The sequence below is a fragment of the Pithys albifrons genome, chromosome 10 (genome assembly GCF_047495875.1).
Source record: "Pithys albifrons albifrons isolate INPA30051 chromosome 10, PitAlb_v1, whole genome shotgun sequence".
Lineage (NCBI taxonomy): Eukaryota > Metazoa > Chordata > Aves > Passeriformes > Thamnophilidae > Pithys > Pithys albifrons.
Genome location: NC_092467.1, coordinates 9989061 through 10008411, shown reverse-complemented (window position 1 = coordinate 10008411; position 19351 = coordinate 9989061). Strand labels below are relative to the sequence as shown.

The 19351-nt window shown below is 38.0% G+C and overlaps 1 protein-coding gene across 3 annotated transcripts; it reads left to right on the top strand.

The window, feature by feature from the left end:
• Positions 1 to 17: 17 nt before the first annotated feature.
• Positions 18 to 17228, top strand: UCHL5 (ubiquitin C-terminal hydrolase L5). 3 transcript variants are annotated; one of them, XM_071565090.1, is made up of 11 exons: positions 18 to 179; positions 1319 to 1382; positions 3089 to 3194; positions 10660 to 10785; positions 10874 to 10935; positions 11014 to 11144; positions 12461 to 12524; positions 13656 to 13707; positions 14067 to 14180; positions 14345 to 14443; positions 16624 to 17228. In XM_071565090.1, exons 1-11 carry the CDS (start codon positions 98 to 100, stop codon positions 16666 to 16668), a joined length of 945 nt encoding a protein of 314 aa, XP_071421191.1. In that variant the 5' UTR covers positions 18 to 97; the 3' UTR covers positions 16669 to 17228. The 3 variants fall into 3 exon arrangements, with proteins under 3 accessions (XP_071421191.1, XP_071421190.1, XP_071421192.1); XM_071565089.1 differs by having other exon boundaries at positions 19 to 179; positions 13605 to 13707; XM_071565091.1 differs by lacking the exons at positions 18 to 179; positions 1319 to 1382 and adding an exon at positions 6664 to 6747 and having other exon boundaries at positions 3129 to 3194; positions 13605 to 13707.
• Positions 17229 to 19351: the final 2123 nt, after the last annotated feature.

The following is a 19351-nucleotide window of genomic DNA, read 5'->3' as shown; positions in this document are numbered from 1 at the left end:
TCCAGTCACGGGAGCCGCTTCCTGCGGCCGCCCCGCCTCTCCATGGAGCGGCGCCTGCCGGGAAGGAGCGGCGCGGGGCGGCAGCGCAGCCTGAGCCATGGCCGCGGGCAGCAGCGCCGGCGAGTGGTGCCTTATGGAGAGCGACCCGGGCGTCTTCACCGAGCTCATCAAGGGCTTCGGTGAGGGGGCAGCGGGCGCGGACGGGCGACGAGGGCTCTGCGGGGCTGTTCCCGCGCGGGGGGCTCTGCGGGGCTCTTGGCCGGGCGGGGGGCGCGGGCTCGGGGCGGCCGCAGCGGGGCGGGAGCGCTCCCGACGCGGGTGGGGACGGGCCGCCTCCTGTGATCTCCGGCCGCTGTTCCGGCCCCGGCAGAGCCCCCGGGCCCAGCGTGGGCCCTGCGGCCGCGGCCGGGGCACGTGTGTCGCTGCTGCCGGAGAGCTCGGTGAGGGCGCGCCGCGGGGAGCCACAGAAGCGATTAGCTTGGAAAAGACCTCCGGGGTTGTCGAGTCCAGCCCTTGACCGAATACCACGGTATCACCTAGACCGTGGCACCAAATGCCATGTCCAGTCTTTCCATGAGCCCCTCTAGGGACGGTGACTCCACCGTGTCCCCGGGCAGGCCATTCCGATGTCTGAGCACCCTTTCTGTGAACAAAACCTAAACTTCCCCTGGTGCAGCTGAAGACTTTCCTGTCGTCGGCAGTTACCTGGAAAAAAGGGGAGAACAGGCTCCCCAGGCAGTCTGCAAGGGGTTGCTTGGGCTTCTATAATATTAAATTTTATGTTGAGTTGCGTACGTTGTCTGTTGTTACAGTGACACGTAAGTCTACGCGGGATTTTGGCCAAAAATGCAAAATGATGTGCCGGGTTACATTGATTCACGGTTTCTCTCGTCCAGACATGCTTCGTCTTTTAAGTTTTTGTTTATAGATTAGTCTTCCACCTGCTAAGTATTGAACCTTTTGAGCTCTGTCCTATGCAAATGTCTTGCTGGGGTGTACTGTTTACAGTATTTTCCATCTTTTACCATAGGGATAGATGTTTGAAGTTCTGCTTTGGGCTTCCTGATAATGTCTTCAAAAACAGCATTGTTTTCAGCTAAGCAAAGGGCACGAGGTGCCCAAAGATATTTTAATGTCCTCTGCTTATTTTTGAAATGCAAAGCCCATAAATAGACTTATCCATAACCTGGGCATACAAGTTGCAAATGCAACAAATGTCTTCACGTGTCTTTTTTCATATGTCTTTCTTTACTGGCTGCACCCCTTTCTCAATTCTCAATGGGTTAGTTGAAGAAATCTGTATTTTTCCTTGTTTCAGGCTGTAGAGGAGCACAAGTTGAAGAAATATGGAGTTTGGAACCAGAAAACTTTGAAAAATTAAAGTAAGGCACATGTTTTATATTTGCATTAGTCTGAACTCACTGAAAGAATGTGTACTGAACTGAAGTGTATGTTTGGTGGCTTTTTTGTATGGGGCTTTTTGTGTTTTTTCCTTCACTTTCCATAGAAGTTCATTAGAATTTTGCTTTAATGGAATACGTGACAATTAATTTTTTTTCATTAATGCCTTGATACTTAATTTGGCTTTTCTGCATTTTGAAAGAGATGCTAATAGTGGCCAGAATATGGAAATAAATTTCTAATGATTTTGCCATCAGCTTGCCTTATATCTTTTAAGAAATTCTTTGACAAATTTCTGTTCCTTTCTTTATCTCCCTTTCTTCCTCACATAACATATTGCATCTATTTACTATAATAAATTACTTTACTGTACTTACATGCCTTTGTAACTCGTTTTTCCTGCAGAACCACTTCCATATGTATGTGAATGAAAATAAGCTTATTCTAACTGACAGTGACTGGTGTGATATGGACCAGGTGTGCCCTCATTAGGCAACATTAGTTCTTTTACCATTTTGTCCATGGTGTGTTGTTATCCATGTTCACATATGGGAGTTTTAGAGGAAAGTGTCATCTAACTGGACTGTACTCCTGTATCCTGTGTGGAGAGTTCACACTTGTATACTTAACCTTTCAGGAGATGGAACAATGGGTGCAGAGGATGTACTTTGAGAATTTCTGTCTGATTAAAGATATTTAACAAACAACACCTGAGTGGCAAAATATTTCCTAAGAAGGGGTTTATTTGCTGCCTGTACCATGTACCTCATATGGTACTTCATCAGAACCTGTTCATAAAGTAACAGCTTTGTTTACATGCACTGCCAGATGCTTATTTTGCTAGTCCTGAGTGGTGGCCAGCTTCCTATACTATGTTTTACTTTCACATGCTATGTTTTAGACAATGTATAAACACTGAGAGTTAAAGAATATAGTGACATCTTTCATGTTTTTCAAATTCCCCCAGTGGACCCACAGTTTAAGAAGACTTCTCAGACTTCTGGTCAGAGCTTAGACATTTCTCATGTGATACAGTCATATGTTTGCCTTTGTAGAGAAACCTTTTGTGGCATCTTTGTGGCAATGGATTCAAGTTGATGAGTAGATTTTTGCCTTAATGTAGTTCTGGATTTTGTAAAAACTTTTTCCTTCACTGCTAAATTTTTGTGTTATGGGATTAATAATTACAGTGCAACGTGCAGTAAAAGCTTTTTACTATGCAAGATCTGCAGTCTGAAAAACAAGACATATTTTCAGTAGAAAACTGGAAGTGTCATGAAAGCTCCTCTTTGAATGTTTCATCTATGTCTAGAAGGATTACCAAAACTTTAGTTCCAGCTCTTGTATATGATTGACAAATGTTTTGACAGCTATGTATCAGTAACTAATTCAAATGGAGGTTGTGCAACTGTAATAGTTGCAGTAACCAGGAAAACTGGTCCTGACTTATGAAAGTTACAGGCTAAACACTAATTCAGATTGGGTTTTATTGGCATATACAGCAGGAAGCCTGAATTGTCTTCTGCCTAATTAAAAGACCACATCTGAAAATTTCAGTGCAAGTTCCCTATGTTTAGAAAGAACAGAATTACCATGTGAGCATACAGTTAAATTACCGTAGAGATTTCTGCATTTGATACTTTTCATCAGCACAGGTGACCTTTTTTCTATGAATTTTGTTTTTCAGGCCAGTACATGGGCTGATTTTTCTCTTCAAGTGGCAGCCTGGAGAGGAACCAGCAGGTTCTGTTGTGCAAGATTCCAGACTGGATACAATATTTTTTGCTAAGCAGGTATGGCAAGCTCAGTAATTTTTTTAGATATATCATGAATCTTAGCTTTTAATATTGTTAATATGAACACAAACATTACCATTTTCCAAGGTGAAATGATTTCAACAAATCTCTGAGAGCAGGAACTGTGTATTGAAAGGTGATTAACAAAGCAAATTGGTTTGATCTGTTAAGTCAGACAAAAACATTGGCTATGGAAGAATAAAGCTCTTATTTATTTGACAGCCCACACAGTATCTCACTCTTCTGTATGACTTGGTAAATGTTCTCAGCAGAATAAACAAATTATTTTTTTGAAACCACTTTCAACAACTCCTTGAAAGAAATGTTTATTTTGCTCTTATTTTTATTTCTTGTGTTTCTCAAATGCTCTGCAGGTGGGGCAGTGTAACTCTAGGATAATACTTTCCTTTAAGGGGTTGCAGACCATTTTGGCAAGCAAGTTTAAAGTATTTAAATCAGAAAGGTCAGTTTAAATTCGGAATTATGAGAAAATTTAGTTTTGCTGATGTAAGCCATTATATTTTATTAAACACTAAATAATACTGGAATTCTGTGTTGGCAGGGACAGTCTGTTGTGTGTGTGTGTGTGGTTTGCAAGCAAGAGAAAATAACCAGAATTAAAATAGGAGTATTTAATAAATGGGTTTAGATATTTTTCAAGATTTATTTCTGAAACAGTGATAAATGTAACAGTCTAAACAAGACTATGTAAGTTAATTATAAAACATTCATGCCAAAAGACAAAATATTGGGCATTCTGTGAAGACTGTGACATAGACTAGTTGTTGAAGGATTTTTTGTTTGGTTAAGGGTTTTTGTTGTTTTATTTCCCACCACAAATACGGAAGTGTTTTGTGTGTAAATTTCAGAATATGAAAAAGTCTCTGCACATTTGCAGCTGAAAGTACAGAAATATAAAAAACAATGGAAATAGCTGTCCTGACCACTCTGTACCTGTGCTTCTGTTGTGTTTCTTTTATAATCACCTTACTGTTTCATGCTGTTGTAGGTTCCTTCATTCCTTGGTCTTTTTTAATGCTGATATTCTTCATTCTTTCTCTGCTGCAGCCCTTGAGTTGTGCCAAGGACTCCCTACCATTTTTATGATACAATGATCAGCAGTGGTTTGCCAAATGTCTTTGTAGTTTGATAGCTCTGATAGACACTGGTTTAAGTTGTGATTTCTACCCAATCAAACATATTGTTAGTGATCCTACAGAGTAGCCGTGATGCAAAGAACCTCAGGGAAAATCCTTGATGCAACTCTCAAAGGGCAGTTACGTGGCAGGAGGAAATTACTCTGATAGTCTAGAGAGGGTTTTTTCATTTTGGGTTTTCTTTTGGTTTGGTTTTTTTTTTTAGATGAAGGTAAATCATCCCTCACTCAAATGATTTCATTTCTTGTTTCCTGTCAGTAATTGAGGTTTTTCCAGAATTGCTGTTCTTGTGAATGCTGAAAACTTTCAAAGAATTTGTCTGCTTGCTCTGCTGCTTTTGCATTTTCCCTCCACTTCCCTTTTTGAAGTTTGACATTGTGTGTATTAAAAGCAAGTAGCTAAGAGGAGCTTTCTGAGCTTTGAGATTGCAGAATGTACATCAAAAAATTTGGATAATGTTAGCCTTGGTAACAAACCCCACAAAATTCAAGGCTAACAGAGAAGTCTTTATTTTTTTAGCTTTCTTTGAAACTTTCTTTGATATTTTAGTGTTTTCTTAAGCCTGAAAGATCTGTGTAGAGGTGTAGGAACTTTGTAATCTTCTGCTTCCTTCACCTTGCTGCCTTTAAGGAGGTTGTGCTGGAGTGACTCTTAATTTTAGCATGGAAAGCAATTTCTAGAAAAGTTGACTCTTAAAATAATAGTACCTGGTTACACCACTTGATGGCATGGAATAGATATTTCAAAAGTAATTTGCAAACCATTTAAAAATAGTGTATTTTTTGTGTTTTAATTTTTCTGTCGAGTGCAGTGACTTAGCAAAGTCAAAAAATTCCTTGTAGACATAATATATGCTTGTGTTTCTTATCAGTTCAGTTTTGTCTAGGCTGAGATGTTGTGACTGAACAACTGGTGAAATAGCTATGAAGAAACCAGTGTTAGAAGTCAACAGATAAATGAAAGAATCTACTTTGGGTGTTTTGGAGGGATCTGTAGTACCAGTTTAGCTCTGCTGACTTTCTCTTCAAAGAATGTTAACTGTAGATAGAGATTATACTTGACAGGCATTGTTTTGAGGACAGGTAGTGTTTTCTTGAGCGGCTGAGCTGATGATGGGAGCAGGATACCTTGGTCCTCTCATCCTGTCTCCTTTCAATGTCATGGTTCTCTTCCTCCCTTGCAATGGCTCAGCTGCTCACTGAGCTTGTGGGAACCACTGCAGCTCATCAGCCAGCAGCTTTCTGTAGGTGCTCTGTGCATGTTTTCTGGGCTGGTCTCCTGCCATATTATGAGATGTGTTTATTCAGTGAGTCTGTACAGGACAAAGCCAGTAACAGGTAAGTGAGAGAGAGCAGGAGTTTCTTTGTGGTAGTGGTGAGATTGTTGCATTTCTTGAGACTGTAGTCTGTGAATCCTTCTGAGTCACCCAGGAGCACAAAGGAAGATGAGCATTAATACTGAGTATTTGTATTGTGAAAGAGCAGGTCCTCCCAGCCTCTGTGCAACTGGGCCTGTGTGCCTTTTTTGTTTCCTCTGTGCATGTTTTAAGCCAAATTTTTTGGTGGCTTTGAGGGTTTCTCAAGACTTTTTTCTTCACAATGAAAGTGATGATGCAAAATAACAATGTGTTCATTTCTAGACTTGAATTCCAGAAGAAATAGATTTATTAGGAAATTTTTTATAGCAGTGGAAGTTACTAATCTGTTGATACATCTTCAAAACTGACATGACAATAGAGCCCTAAAAATCTCAACAAGTCTTTGCCTCTTTTTCCTTTCACATACTTTTTTCTTTTAAATGTTAAGATCTAAAGAGATTTGGTACAGTTCGTTTTACTGCAGACATGTTTTAAAATGTCCGCAATCCTCTGTGAGCAAGACAAAGTCACTGTTAGTATGTAACAACCTTTGAGTATGGGAAATAAGTGATGTTATTACAACACAGCTCTCTTTCTGTTCAACTTCAATTAAATGTTCCATCTTAAAAACAATTTAATTGGAGGGAACTTTAGTTAGATATAAAAGGCTACAGCTCTCAAATTGTTTGTAGCAAACATCTTTAAAATTGCATTAGGGAACATAGGTTTGCAAAGAAGCTTGTGCATGCTCACATTTTACTTATTTCCACTTTCATAGTGATGTTGTAGTTGAATTCCAAATGACAACTCGATCTTGTTTGAAGTTAATCATGAGTATGTTGGGGGGGGTGAATTTAAAAGTCTGTCTGGTATGCATGCATATTAAAGGTGTTTTATTACTGGTCACTTTTATGTGCACTCATGTTAAATTTGGCCTCCCTGTTATGCCTAGGTATGATTTGGTCCTCTATTTGAGGCCACAGAACTCTGGATGATCTTACATACCCTTTGAGCTAGGATACCTAGGCACAATGAGGTGAGTTAAGGATACAATTTCAGCCTTAACTCTGGATTTCCTGATTTCTGTGTTGCTTAAGTGGGCCCTTGCTGTTATTTTCACATGCAGTGGCTACATGGTTATGCCTTCCCGATGTATCCAGCTGCCTTTTGCACTGTTGGGAGTAGTTGTGTTCTGTGCTCAGCACTGCAGGAGCGGAAGCGTCTCTTGACAAAAATTAATGCCATTTTTGTGGACTTATGAACTGCATTTTTTTAGATTAATAGACTCTTCAGGTTTTATTACTGAAGTAATGGTATTTTGCCTTTCTTTGGTGCCATGTATTTATTTTGCATTGGTTGATGATGGAACATTAACCTCATTAACTGGGAATACCTTCAGAAGGATCATCTTATAAATGTTTTGTTAATAACAAAACTTTGGTCTTTAGTAATCTTTGTGCCACTAAGGGAAGTATCTGTATTTTAACTTTTCTAGTACTTAACTGATTTCAATTTTTGACTCTTTCAGGTTTGGTAACATTAAGATAGACCAGATATCTGTGTTAAAGTGAAACTTGGGACTTCAGCTGACTTATAAGAAGTACAACTTGAAAGACATTAAACAAATCAGAAAGAAATTTTCAGTAACTAAATATAACTGTAGAAAGATTGTCTCTTTACTTCAAGGAAATAAATTTTTTTAAAGAATTAGGGGTTTTTTTAAACAAGAATAAATTGTGGAACTTTGTGCTAATGCTGAATTTTTCATAATGAACTCTGTAAAACCAAATGTTTTGTAGCATTAGGATGTTTAGCAAGTGAAGCCCAGGGATTTGGTGATTATACTACCTGTTGCAACAGGGGGTTGTCCACAGCTCTTTTTAAAAGCTAATCCATCAAATAAGTCAAGAACTTAAAGTGCTTCAGTCTGAAGTTGATCCAGAAGCTCAGAATGAATCCCTAGGGAAAGGTGCATGCTCCAGAAATTACGCATCTTGGAGAGTTCGCCAGAGTAGCCTGTTCTGGTGGTTCCTTGGTCTGTTTTAAGCTGTTTCACTGGAAGATATGGCAATCTTCTCTTGATACATACTTGTATTATGGATATTATAATTTTGCTTAAAATATTATTAAATACACCTTGTACTTTTGCTAGAAAAATCTTTCAAATACAGGTATCTGCTTTAAGTTGGAGTCCTGAATATGGATCAATCAAATACCTAACCAGGACTTCCTGGACACAAATACCCAGGCACATGTTGGGATTTCTGGACAAACACAGAAAATCCTCTTAGTCCTCAAGTCCAGAAAAAGTATTTTGGGGACAACCTTCATTATCATGCTGTCTAAATGCAGAACGTGTTTTCTGCCAGTGGTGAGACTCCTTCAGTAAGAGAGACCTTGGAAATTAGAGAGATGGGTATCCTGACCAGTTTCTCTTAAAGGATTCAGCAGCTGGTGTGTACCAGTTCTGGCCTGGCTGTGTGCACTGATGGCATCGTGCCCGTGTGACAGACAAACCTTGCACTTGTCCACATTGGGTACTCAGTCACATCCTCCTCACTCTGCACTCCTCATCCTGCCTGTGAGCTGCCACTCCCCATCCTGGTAGTTCTCCCACATCACCAGCATCCAGGGACACACTGGATTTTTATGTGCTATACCTACACTTGCTTGTGTTTCTCTGCTACAGGACTGTTCTTGCTGTCCTTTCCTTACCTCCTGCCTCTAATTGCTGAAGTTCTATAATGCATTTCTATACTGTGTTTTCATTCCAACAGTTGGAGTACACTGGCCTCCCACCTGCCTGCATCTTTTGCATATTGTTTTCTAGCGGTTAGTGTTTATCTTGCTCCGTACATACTTTATTAGACTGGTCTCATACTGGATGTGGAAGGCAAAATCATACTTATACTCAAAGCCCAATAATTGATGAGCCCACGAATTCCCTGCCAAGTCTAATTTTTCCTTCTATTTTTTCTGTTGTTTAAAGCTCCTGTATCCAGCCAGTCAGCGGAGTTTCAGCATTGATCTTGTTTGTAGGCACAAAATCTCTCTAAATTTCCCTTCCCTTTTTGGGAGCCATTATCGAGTTGTCTCTGCCAGAGCAGCTGATTGTTCCATCTTGATATTGCAGCAGAAGTAGTTGCCATTTAGTCCTGAATCTCCCTATGATGTCTTGTAGTTGTTATGATTTAATGAGTACATTTTGCTGTAGTGACCCTCCCTGTTGTGTAGCAGCACTGTTCTAATATTTGTCAGCAAAGGTGTCTCTCCTTCTTTGTCCTTTCTCTATCAGCTTAATTACAATGTTTGTAACCACTGTGTCAGATTTGCCCACTTTGATCCACTTGAGATCTTCCTGCCTTCATCCTTGTTCTGCTTTTACAAATGCCACTGGTAACATTCTCTAGTCATATCTGAGAGAATCTTTAGTTCTAGATTTCTTTTCTTGTGTTACAGTGTTGTTAATTCAAATTATGCCTTTCTAGTAGTCTGGGGGGTTGAATTTTTCTGCTGTTTGATTATTTCACTGCCCTTGATGGATTTTCTTTCTATGTCCTTTATTTGGCTATTGTGTGTACTCCAACCCTTAGTTTGTGTACCTGCATTTGTTTAATTTAAGTTTCACTTGCTGTAATCTGTTCTCTGTGTGTAGTTGACTCCCTTGGTTACTATTTAAATCAACTTGATAGTATTTTTCTTAAATTGAAAAGTGCTTTATTATTTTTTTGTCATCTGCATACAAACATAATCTGAACTGAGAACACCCTGAAGTACAGAAAATGAGTATATGATGTGGCTTATAGTATTAACATAGTAGGTTTTCCTTTGTTAGGACTAGCTTTGATTGTAAAACAGGTTGGTTTGGGTTTCTCTTTTTTTTTTTTTTTAATTTCTCCCTTCTTGTTGGAAGTGGTTTCACATTCACAGCCTTGAACTAATTTTCATTATTTAATACAAAAGTCACATCCTCTCTGGCAGTCCTATGGTTTAAGTAGCATTTTCCATTGCAAAATAGTGTCATGGACTAAAGATGCACTACATTTTCTTGACCTATAGCTCTCTGAGAAAAAAATAATATAAAGTCTTCCTTGTATTTAATAATGATCGTAGCCTCCTTCTTAAAGTACTGTGTTTTAGTTTGGGTATTAGTAAATAACATTAAAAACATTTGTTTAATATAAAAGAGGTTGTTTATATTTTCTAACAGTAGAATATTTAACACTGAAGTGTAACAGTGTCAAACCAGTAATTTACCTGTTAGCTTGAAAAGAATAGATATATTGTAAATGAAGAAACAACTGAAAAATCTTGAAGTATCATATGGCTTATTATATTATTCAGCAAACCATCTTTTGAGCAATTTTCACATCTTGGAACACTTCTAAATTTTATTAGCTTATCCCTAGAATATTTGAAATTCTTTTGTCCAACACAATCTTTCAGTAAAAATTCTAGATTCCGTAATGTGCTTTATTGCCCCAAATTATGTTTTCTTTTGACCTCCTGTGCCTGGTAGGAATTTTGATTTTGTGAATGACATATTTTTGGGGGAGAGTTGGGGGGGGGTTTAAGGCCATAGATACAATGTTTTAATTTGGGCAGCTTGCTTTTCCACAGAGATCAGAGAATTTCTGCATTTCTTCTGTGTCCTTCATTAATCTCTTTAGGGAGATGCTGAGGTAGTTGAATGACAGTTTCTAAGTACGGCTGCGAAATTCCAGTTTTATCAATGAATTGTGTGTGACAGCCATCCAGAGTTCATTTGATTAGACTTCTACAGCAAAGGCTTTTCTGTAGCTACTCAGACAGCAAATCTAGTCTATTTTAGAGTGAAGTTGTAACGTGAATCTGCATAGACAGTGTGTGTTTGTAAGAAAAAAAGTTGCCCAGTTTAAAGTAAATTTTTATCCCCAAAAATGATCAAGTTCTCAATACTTTTTTCTAGGTAATTAATAATGCTTGTGCTACTCAAGCCATAGTAAGTGTGCTGTTAAATTGTGCTCATCAAGACATCCATCTAGGAGAGACTTTGTCAGAATTTAAAGAATTTTCACAAAGTTTTGATGCTGCAGTAAGTGCCCACTATTTTCTGTATTTTTGAAGTCTTCCAGTGTTACAGCTGTGTTGGCTCTTACAGTTTCTTGGTTACTTCCTTTCAGATGAAAGGTTTGGCGCTGAGCAACTCAGAAGTGATTCGGCAAGTTCACAACAGTTTTGCCAGGTAACACATGTTTTCAATCTAGGCAAAATCCAAGCAAATTCTTTTTAATCTCAGTGTTTTTTAAAATTCTCTTTGCAGACAACAAATGTTTGAATTTGATGCGAAGTCTTCAGCAAAGGAAGAAGATGCATTTCACTTTGTGAGCTACGTTCCTGTTAATGGGCGGCTGTATGAACTAGATGGCTTAAGGGAAGGACCAATTGATTTAGGTAACATTTTGTATTTTTTCTGAACATCCTTCATTTTAACACTAGCTTTTTGCAACAGTTGTGTCATATGTTATCAGCTCAAACTGAAATACTTATTAAAATAGAAAATACCTTAAGAATTTTCTGAATGTGCTGTTCAGGCTTGCATTTCTTTGCAGTCATTTGTGGTGTTCTAGTTTTGTTGGACTGAAAATACAGTTTTCTTCCTGCTTCCTTCACATTTCTGTTGATCTCTTCTTTCATTCAGTAACCAAATGAACAGGCCATGCGATCAGTTCTAATACCTTGAAAGTTTTGTTTCAAGAGAGAAGTTTACATAACAGCAGCAGATAAGACAGCTGACTCCAAACACTTCCTTACATTATGTGGCTTGTGTTTGCCCACTGCCCTCTTTCTTCTTAAAAAGCAATTATTTTCCTAATGGTTTAAAAAAAATAGCTACTGCCAGCATGGTTTTAGTCTTTGTAAGACTTGTTTCTGTTTCGTAATCATTCTTAACTTGGTGATCTCTTTGCCGTATTGTCTTGAACATCTCTGCAGTGTGGATCATGTATCTGCACTTCTGAGTCTGACTCATGTCAGTGTGTTCCACACTCCATTTTCAGGGTGTTTTCCCAAGTTTGCTGACAGTTGTATTTATTTTTAGGCTGAGCAATGTCTTGCTGCTAAATGGCTTGTTGTTAGTCTGTCTGGAGATACTGTACATTCTGCAGACCAACCAGGAACATCATTTTAGTGGTCACAAGATCATGAGTCTCTTCATTTAGTTGAAGGACTTGAAATTGTTAGAGGCATTTTCAGCTTGGGAAATCACCTTTAGCTATACTCTTATTTAAGTCAAGTTATCTGTCATACAGCCTTTTATGTTTTTTTCTTGTCTGACCTTTTAACATTGTATTGCTCTAGAGACAAAATCAAGACATAATACTAAGACATAATAATACAGCTGTAACTATCCATATTTGTTTCTTTTGCTGTCTACTTTAATGGTGTACCAGTTAATTTCCTTCATGTCATAAAAATCTTATATAACATACATTCCTCCCCACCCTGTTATTTCTTATTATCAACAAAATAAAGGTTAGATGCTTATGCCCTTAAAAATTAGTTTTGCTCCATTCTTTTGCCCACTACATTATCTAAATACTGTTATTAATAAAATGTTTTCTGCCTCCTGAAAAATCACCAATTTGAGACTGCTAAGATAAAACTTGTTACATACTCTAGGGTTGCTTCATATGCCTGAATTATCCAGGTCTTGACTTTGCAATAAATTTTGCCAAGATGGTTAACTTTTTTCTTTATTTTTTTCCTAGGTGCATGCAATCAAGATGACTGGATAAGTGCTGTACGACCTGTCATAGAGAAGCGTATACAAAAGTAAATGGTCATGATGCTTTTAAAACTTCCTTATTCTTAATTTTCTTCAATTAAAGAATTTCAGCTGAATGTCTAAGGAATGATGCTTATGCATCATTTTTATATGCACATCATTGTGTGACTTGAGAACCTATTGCATGAGACAAATGTGATGACAGATAAATCTCAGATATGCTGTACTGCTGTATAATCAATCCAAGTAGGTGTCTGTGTAGTGAAGAGAGATCCTACAAGTGCTCTGGAAAAGGAGGAGCGAGATTATTGTCTCTCTTAAACATCTGTGGGTTTTTGCAAGTAAAAACTAACAAGTGTCATGACCATGAATAAAGTTTGGGTGTGTGCTTATGCTTAAAACTACTAGATAGTAACTATATCCATACAGCTGAGATTGAGAGAACAAGGTTTTCTTGGGTATGTGGCTTGCCTTAAAAATTTAATCTAGAAAAAAATACTATGAAAATTTTCCTGCTTCTTGACTCTGACTTCAAACTGCAGCCCTAAATGTATGAGAAATAAAGTTGATTTTAGGCCATTTTTAGAAAATTTTAAAAGCTTTTACTTGAAGTCTTTTTTTTTAATAAGCAAAACATTGCTACTACTTTGTATTTGGAGAATTTAAACTATGAAAGGCCTGCTAGTCTCATTGTTGAATGTACTTTTCATACTGTATGAAGGAAGTCTCCAGTGTTTTCTAACAAATAATAATAATGAGAAAGCGAAAACTACTGTGTGCAGCAGTCTTCTGCAAGTTTTATTGTCAACTATATCATGTTTTGTTTTCTTTTTTGGACAGTTTAGCTATTTTTGTTTTGTGACCACAGGCAGGAATAAAAATATCTGGGGAGAGGAATTTATTAGGAGTTACATATTGGATAGAGTTCATTTGAGATCCGATTTTATTTTGTTACAAGATCAAATTTGTAGCACAACTTCATTTTATAGACCCATTAAAAATCTTATTTCCATGAAATACACTCCCTTACAATGAAATTGAGGATGAGGTTTTCAAATTGTCATGTTTAGGGACTAATTTTGAAAGTGGGTTGTTTTTGTTGTTCTGTTTTTCTGTTCCTCATTTAGATACAGTGAAGGTGAGATAAGGTTTAACCTGATGGCTATTGTGTCTGACAGGAAGATGATATATGAGCAGAGGATTGCAGAGTTACAGCAGCAACTTGCAGAGGTAGGTAAATTACTGGAGTAGTTCTGTGTGTTTGCTTTACTGTTCATCTCTGTTTCTTGCTCCAAATGGAGCATGACTGAAATAAGCAGGGAGGGGTTACTATTTTTCTGTCCAGCACAGTCACTGCTCTGGTTACTTCTCAGTGAGCTGATCTGAGCACTCAGTGCAGTGTGACCACGTCTTTGTGCCTTTCAGTCTTGATTCATTTGCTGTGTACTGTTCTTTATCTGGTGCCTGAGCTGATCTGCTTATAACTAACTGAGGAAATTCCTGGAATGTTCCTATAACTATAAGCAAAACTGAATCTGTAATAGAAATACTCTTAAGACTCACTTTCAGTTTTTCTGTTTTGTGGAAAGGAGGAGCCTATGGATACAGATCAAAGTAGTAATATGCTAAGTTCTATACAATCAGAAGTTGCAAAATACCAGATGTTAATTGAAGAAGAGAACCAAAAATTAAAAAGATATAAGGTATGTAGCCTTTACTTTTCTGATCAAATTACTGAAACAGTTGTAAGAAAAAGGCAGCTTTTATATCTGTGGAAGCTGCTGCAATTAATCTGAGGGAACTGGATGGGGGCTAGAAGACAGTTGAACCATATAACAATTCTGTTTATGCTTTTTATTATTTTTAGATTGAAAATATTAGAAGAAAACATAACTACCTGCCTTTCATCATGGAATTATTAAAGACTCTAGCAGAGCACCAGCAGTTAATACCATTAGTAGAAAAAGTGAGTATTTCTTAGCTGACTTTTAAGAAACAGTATGTTATTATTAATTCTTCATACCTTCTATGTAAAACTAAACCCATGACATGTAGGCTTCCAAGATCCTTCACCACATTTTTAAACAGCTGCATTCATGTATATTGGTACTTTACCTGGCTCTCAGGAGGCACAATTTCAATGCACATCAGAGACTGTGGGGCAAACCAGCTTTGCAGTGCAGTACTATGAAAAGGCAAACTGTATCTCCCCTGTGATAATCTAAACAAATGTTTCCAATGGCAATTTTGGAAGAAGCAGTTCAACATCACATAAATCACATTACAGGGTGTTAGATGCTGCAAGACAGGAGTTGTAGGGCGGTCCCATGGTGTAAAGGAGAGCACTCTGGACTGAATCCCAAGGACCAGAGTTCGAGTCTCAGTGAGGCCATCCCCTGGCAGTTCAATGCCTCCCTGCCATCCCACCCCGTCAGATCTCGCAGATCTCCTGTCAGATGCTCAGCAGGGTCAGCCCCCGTCAGTACCAGGTGCTGTGACAGTCCCGAGGACTTCACTGTCACTGTCCAAGCTCACTCGGCCATGGCAGATGGACCTTAGGATTTAAACGGTGGTGCCAGTTCTGCATATGCTGTGCCTCACCTAAAACATCCACTGCGCCGAATCGAAAGCCACACCCACGTGGGGAGAGCCCTTACCAAATCTTCCTTCAGGAAGTCTGGCCATAGAATACAATACAGGAGTTGTATGATTTGGGCTTTTCTGCATAGGTAATTAAAAACCATGGTGTAATTGTGATGCATACCTTCAGCTAGTATGTGATAGGGTTCCCCGCGTTGTCCTTGATATCCCTTTTTTTGCTGCAGGGTGTTTAAAGGACCCCTGGGGCGTCCGAGGTTGGGCCCTTTGGCCCCTGGGGACTCCTTACGCTCAGCTTGGTGCTGTACCGGCTGTGGCCGCCAGGCGGCAGCCGTGGCTTTTCGCTGTTCTTGTGCTCATTTACTGGCTTTACTTTCCCCCTTTTTAAGGTGTTTAGCCATTAACATTGATTTACTGTTAGGATTTGTATTAAAACTTATTTATTAAAGAGTATCTATTGCTTTGGCAAGGTTATTAAACTTCATGGCAGGTCAAGTACTTGACTTGTACTGAGCTCAGTGCTGGTTTGCATATCTGCTCTGTGCCAGAGGCAGTATCCCTGATCTTGAACTCACTGAGAAACAATCTTTGTATCATTATAATGAAAAAAGAGCAATATATTATTTTAATGGGTCCATTCTTTAGCTGAATTTACTTAGAAAGGTGCTTTTGTAGGCCTGTCGTTTGTAAGACATTTGGATTCCGTTTTTAATCTTTTCCTTCTTTGGGTAATCTGTGGAGTTTTAATCCAGTTTGACGTTAACAGGAGTCATTTATAATAACACCATGAAGCTGCTTTTACAACCAAATTCCCAGTGCACCCAAATAGCTGGTGATAGCAGGTCTTAAGTCTAAATCGCTGAATTGGATGCTGTTCTGTTCAGTAACAAGTGGTAACAAGCAGCAGCCTGATTCAGAATGAACAAATATTTTGATAGGAAGTTTGCTAGTATTGTTTCTGAGTTGTCCCCTCTTCTTGCCCAGTCTGTCTTTTTTAACTAAATCGATAAGCAAGAAAATGCCAGTTCTCTGTCAGTTGGAACCATCTGTAATTGATACAAGTTTTATGAGAATCTTCCTGCAAGTATCTTGATAGGAGCTCTTGTGGGTGGGGTGTTTTTCCATTCTTTTTTAAGATCTAAAGCACTAAGATCTTAGTTGTTTCAGAGTTCAATTTTTATAATCAGTATATCTGAATGCAGTGTTTCCTTGTGACATAAAATGTTTTCATTTGGAAGAGTTATTTCTATCTTAGGTGAAATTAATATGAAGGTATGAAAAATGAAGGCTTAAATTACATTTCAAAAATAGTACTTTTTTCACCTCTTATTTCTCCCATAGAAGTTACCTAATCTTAGTTACTTTTGTATTATTTATTTAAACCTGTATCTGTTCTTAAAATAGTTCCAGGGTGCTTCTGAAGGGTCTAAATTTACATTTAAAGTATTTCCTTTTTACGGCTTATGTTGAGTGTTCAGGAATGTAATGAGTACTCATTCAAAGCTTCAGAAAGATCAGAGCTTAACATCATCTCCCTTCATTTTCTAGGCAAAAGAAAAACAGAATGCCAAGAAAGCTCAGGAGGCCAAGTGAAGATGAATTTGAAAAATACATACAGTTATTTGCTTCCAAAACTATTTTGATGACAACAAATAAAACTTTTCATAAACTTCAAATTTTGTCCAGTGCACGTTTGACAATTGTAACACTTTGTCTTGTACTGTATGCACGGGTCTGACTCCTTCCTTGCTCTGCATCTTGTGCATGTAGTACTGTTAAGCAATGTTAGGCTCTCTTCAAATTCAGTATTTAGCAGTCTGTCTGATTGCTCAAAGCTTGGGAAGTGGACCCAAAAATGTGCAAGAAGAATGTACCCATTTTGTCCCATTTGAACATATGATAATGATACAAATGCCAGAGTTTAAAGCATGAGCTTTCTTTGCTCACCCCTACTAAGTTACAACACTTTCCAGTTGTTCAGTGGCATAGCCTTGTGTCTTTGTTTTTATGAAATACGTGTCTAATTTTTTTACAAAATTGAAAAGTATGAATTCAGCTGTAGAAACATTTGCGAAGACCAATGTATTATCTTAAAAGAACTGCGTTGCTTTAGTAGAAAAGATAATAAATATTCCCATTTTTATTTTGGCAAACTTTCTTCTGTGGTATTTTATTACTGGGTAAGATAATTAGGATATGGAGTTCATCAGCCTTGTGACTGAGTAAATGCATTCTAAATTTAGGTTAGAAAGAAGGCATGCTATTGTTTTGGGGAGTTAATATCCTTGGATATAAGGTATTACTGTTCTGGAGTATGTTGAATTCAAGTCTTCAGTGCTTTTTATTTGACCTTGAGAGGTAATTTAATACAAGAAAAAAGATGTGTGGAGGATTATTGTTGATAACAACATGATGGAAGAAACGTGCACTGTCTTATGTCAACCAAAGGGAATGTGGGGGACAGAGCTCAGTTGGTGTCCTGCCACCTTAAAAGCTGCTCGGACTGTGAATAGACAAATTGCTTTAGTGTGAATAATGACAGGCCATTGCAACAATACATACTATTTGAATTACTCAAACACTGTCACTGTGCATGAATTCGTTCAGAAAACTTCCTGTTTCTTCCTAAAAGATTTGGATAAGAAGCAGAAAGAAAAGCAAGAGAACTTTGATTTTTTGGAAGACATTCTAAGCTACCAAAATGTTTCTTTCCCTTACTTTGCCTATAGGCATACTTTGTTGAACTGTGAGCTCCTCTTGTAGGCTTGTATGATGAGAATATAGTATATTTAGAGAATTTTTTGCAATCCCAATATGAAAAAAATGCTGTTATCTGTTGATGCTTCATATATATTGCATATCTATCAACAGGATAAAGTTTTAGCTGAAGCAAAACTTATGCTGTTTTCTTCTGCTGGAAGGATCTCCTTGAGTCATTGCTGTGGCTGGAAGGGTAAGATGTATTTCAGAAAAGAACATCAGATCCATGTCTGTGTTTTGTACTGAAGTGATCCGGTTAATGAGGATATAAATGTGTGAGAGTTTCTTACTTTAGTAATTGATTGCAGCATTATTGTCCAGAGGAAGGGAAAGACTCTTCCTTTGTGAGAGACATTTCTGATCTTAAAATTATGTTTGAAACTTCATTTCCACTTGTTGAAAACATTTGTATCTCTTTTTATGTGGTCATCTGATTATTCCTGCTGCACGCTATCATCCTTGGAGAATTCTGATATCTGCTAAAAAATTTTGCTATTAGTAGATGTCAACTTAAAATCTACTGAAGTTTTTCCATTCTCCTTTTATTTATGTGCATGCTGAAGCATGTACAAAAAGAAAGGAATTTTGCTGAAGCAGCAAATTATTTTTTAAATTATTAACAAATTTTAATAGCAATTTTTTTTAGAAATTAGAAGACGTATTGCAAGCAAGCTGTCTGGATTTGTGGAAGAAAAAGAAAGATGGATATAATGATAAAATATTAAAATTTGTCAGTCCAATGTGTAAGTGAAAAATACTTTTCTTTGTAAAAAGGTTGTTTAATGCAGAAGTAGAAGTCGTCAAAACTAGTATTCTGTGTTATATAATCTCTTCCTGATCAAAACCCTTATGCTAATTTTTTACTATTTTCACCAAATCTGTAGAACCATTTTTTCATGTGTCCTGGCATTAAAGGCAATTATTGGTATATTTCCTACTTTTAGAACAGTGCCACGTGAATGTAAAGCTGGGTATGAAGCTGATGAATATCCACACAGTTAATTCCTTGTAGCTGGCACAGTGCTCTGTTTTGCATTGAGTATGAGGATAATGTTGATAACACACTGATGTTTTCAGTTGCTAAGCAGTGCTTATACCAACTCAGAGATTTTTCAGCTTCTCATGCCTTGCCAGCAGGTAGGCTGGAGAGGCACAAGGAGTTGAGAGGGGACACAGCCAGGATAGTGATTCCAGTGGCCAAAAGGCATATTTCATAGCATGTGAAGCCATGCCCAGTGTTCAGACTGTGAGCAAAGCTGGCCAGGGGTTCTGCTGGGCATCAGCCAGTGGTGAACAATTACACTGTGCAGCACATGTGCATTCTTATTCTATTACTATCATCCTTTGCTGACCCATTGAGCTGTCTTTCAACCCATGAGGTTTTTTCACTTACACTGTTCTGATTCTCTTCCCCATTCTGCTGGTGGAGAATGATGAGCAACTGTGTGGGCTGTGTTGGCAGCTGCGGTTAAACCAGGACAATGAATTAGCAAATTAAAGGTGCCTAAAAAATCAA

Coding starts and splice junctions, on each gene's coding strand:
- UCHL5 (XM_071565089.1), top strand. CDS start 98: ATGGCCGCGGGCAGCAGCGCCGGCGAGTGGTGCCTTATGGAGAGCGAC. Junction 12,525..13,604: donor ATAGAGAAGCGTATACAAAA/GTAAATGGTCAT, acceptor TTCCTCATTTAG/ATACAGTGAAGGTGAGATAA. Junction 14,181..14,344: donor AAAAATTAAAAAGATATAAG/GTATGTAGCCTT, acceptor TATTATTTTTAG/ATTGAAAATATTAGAAGAAA.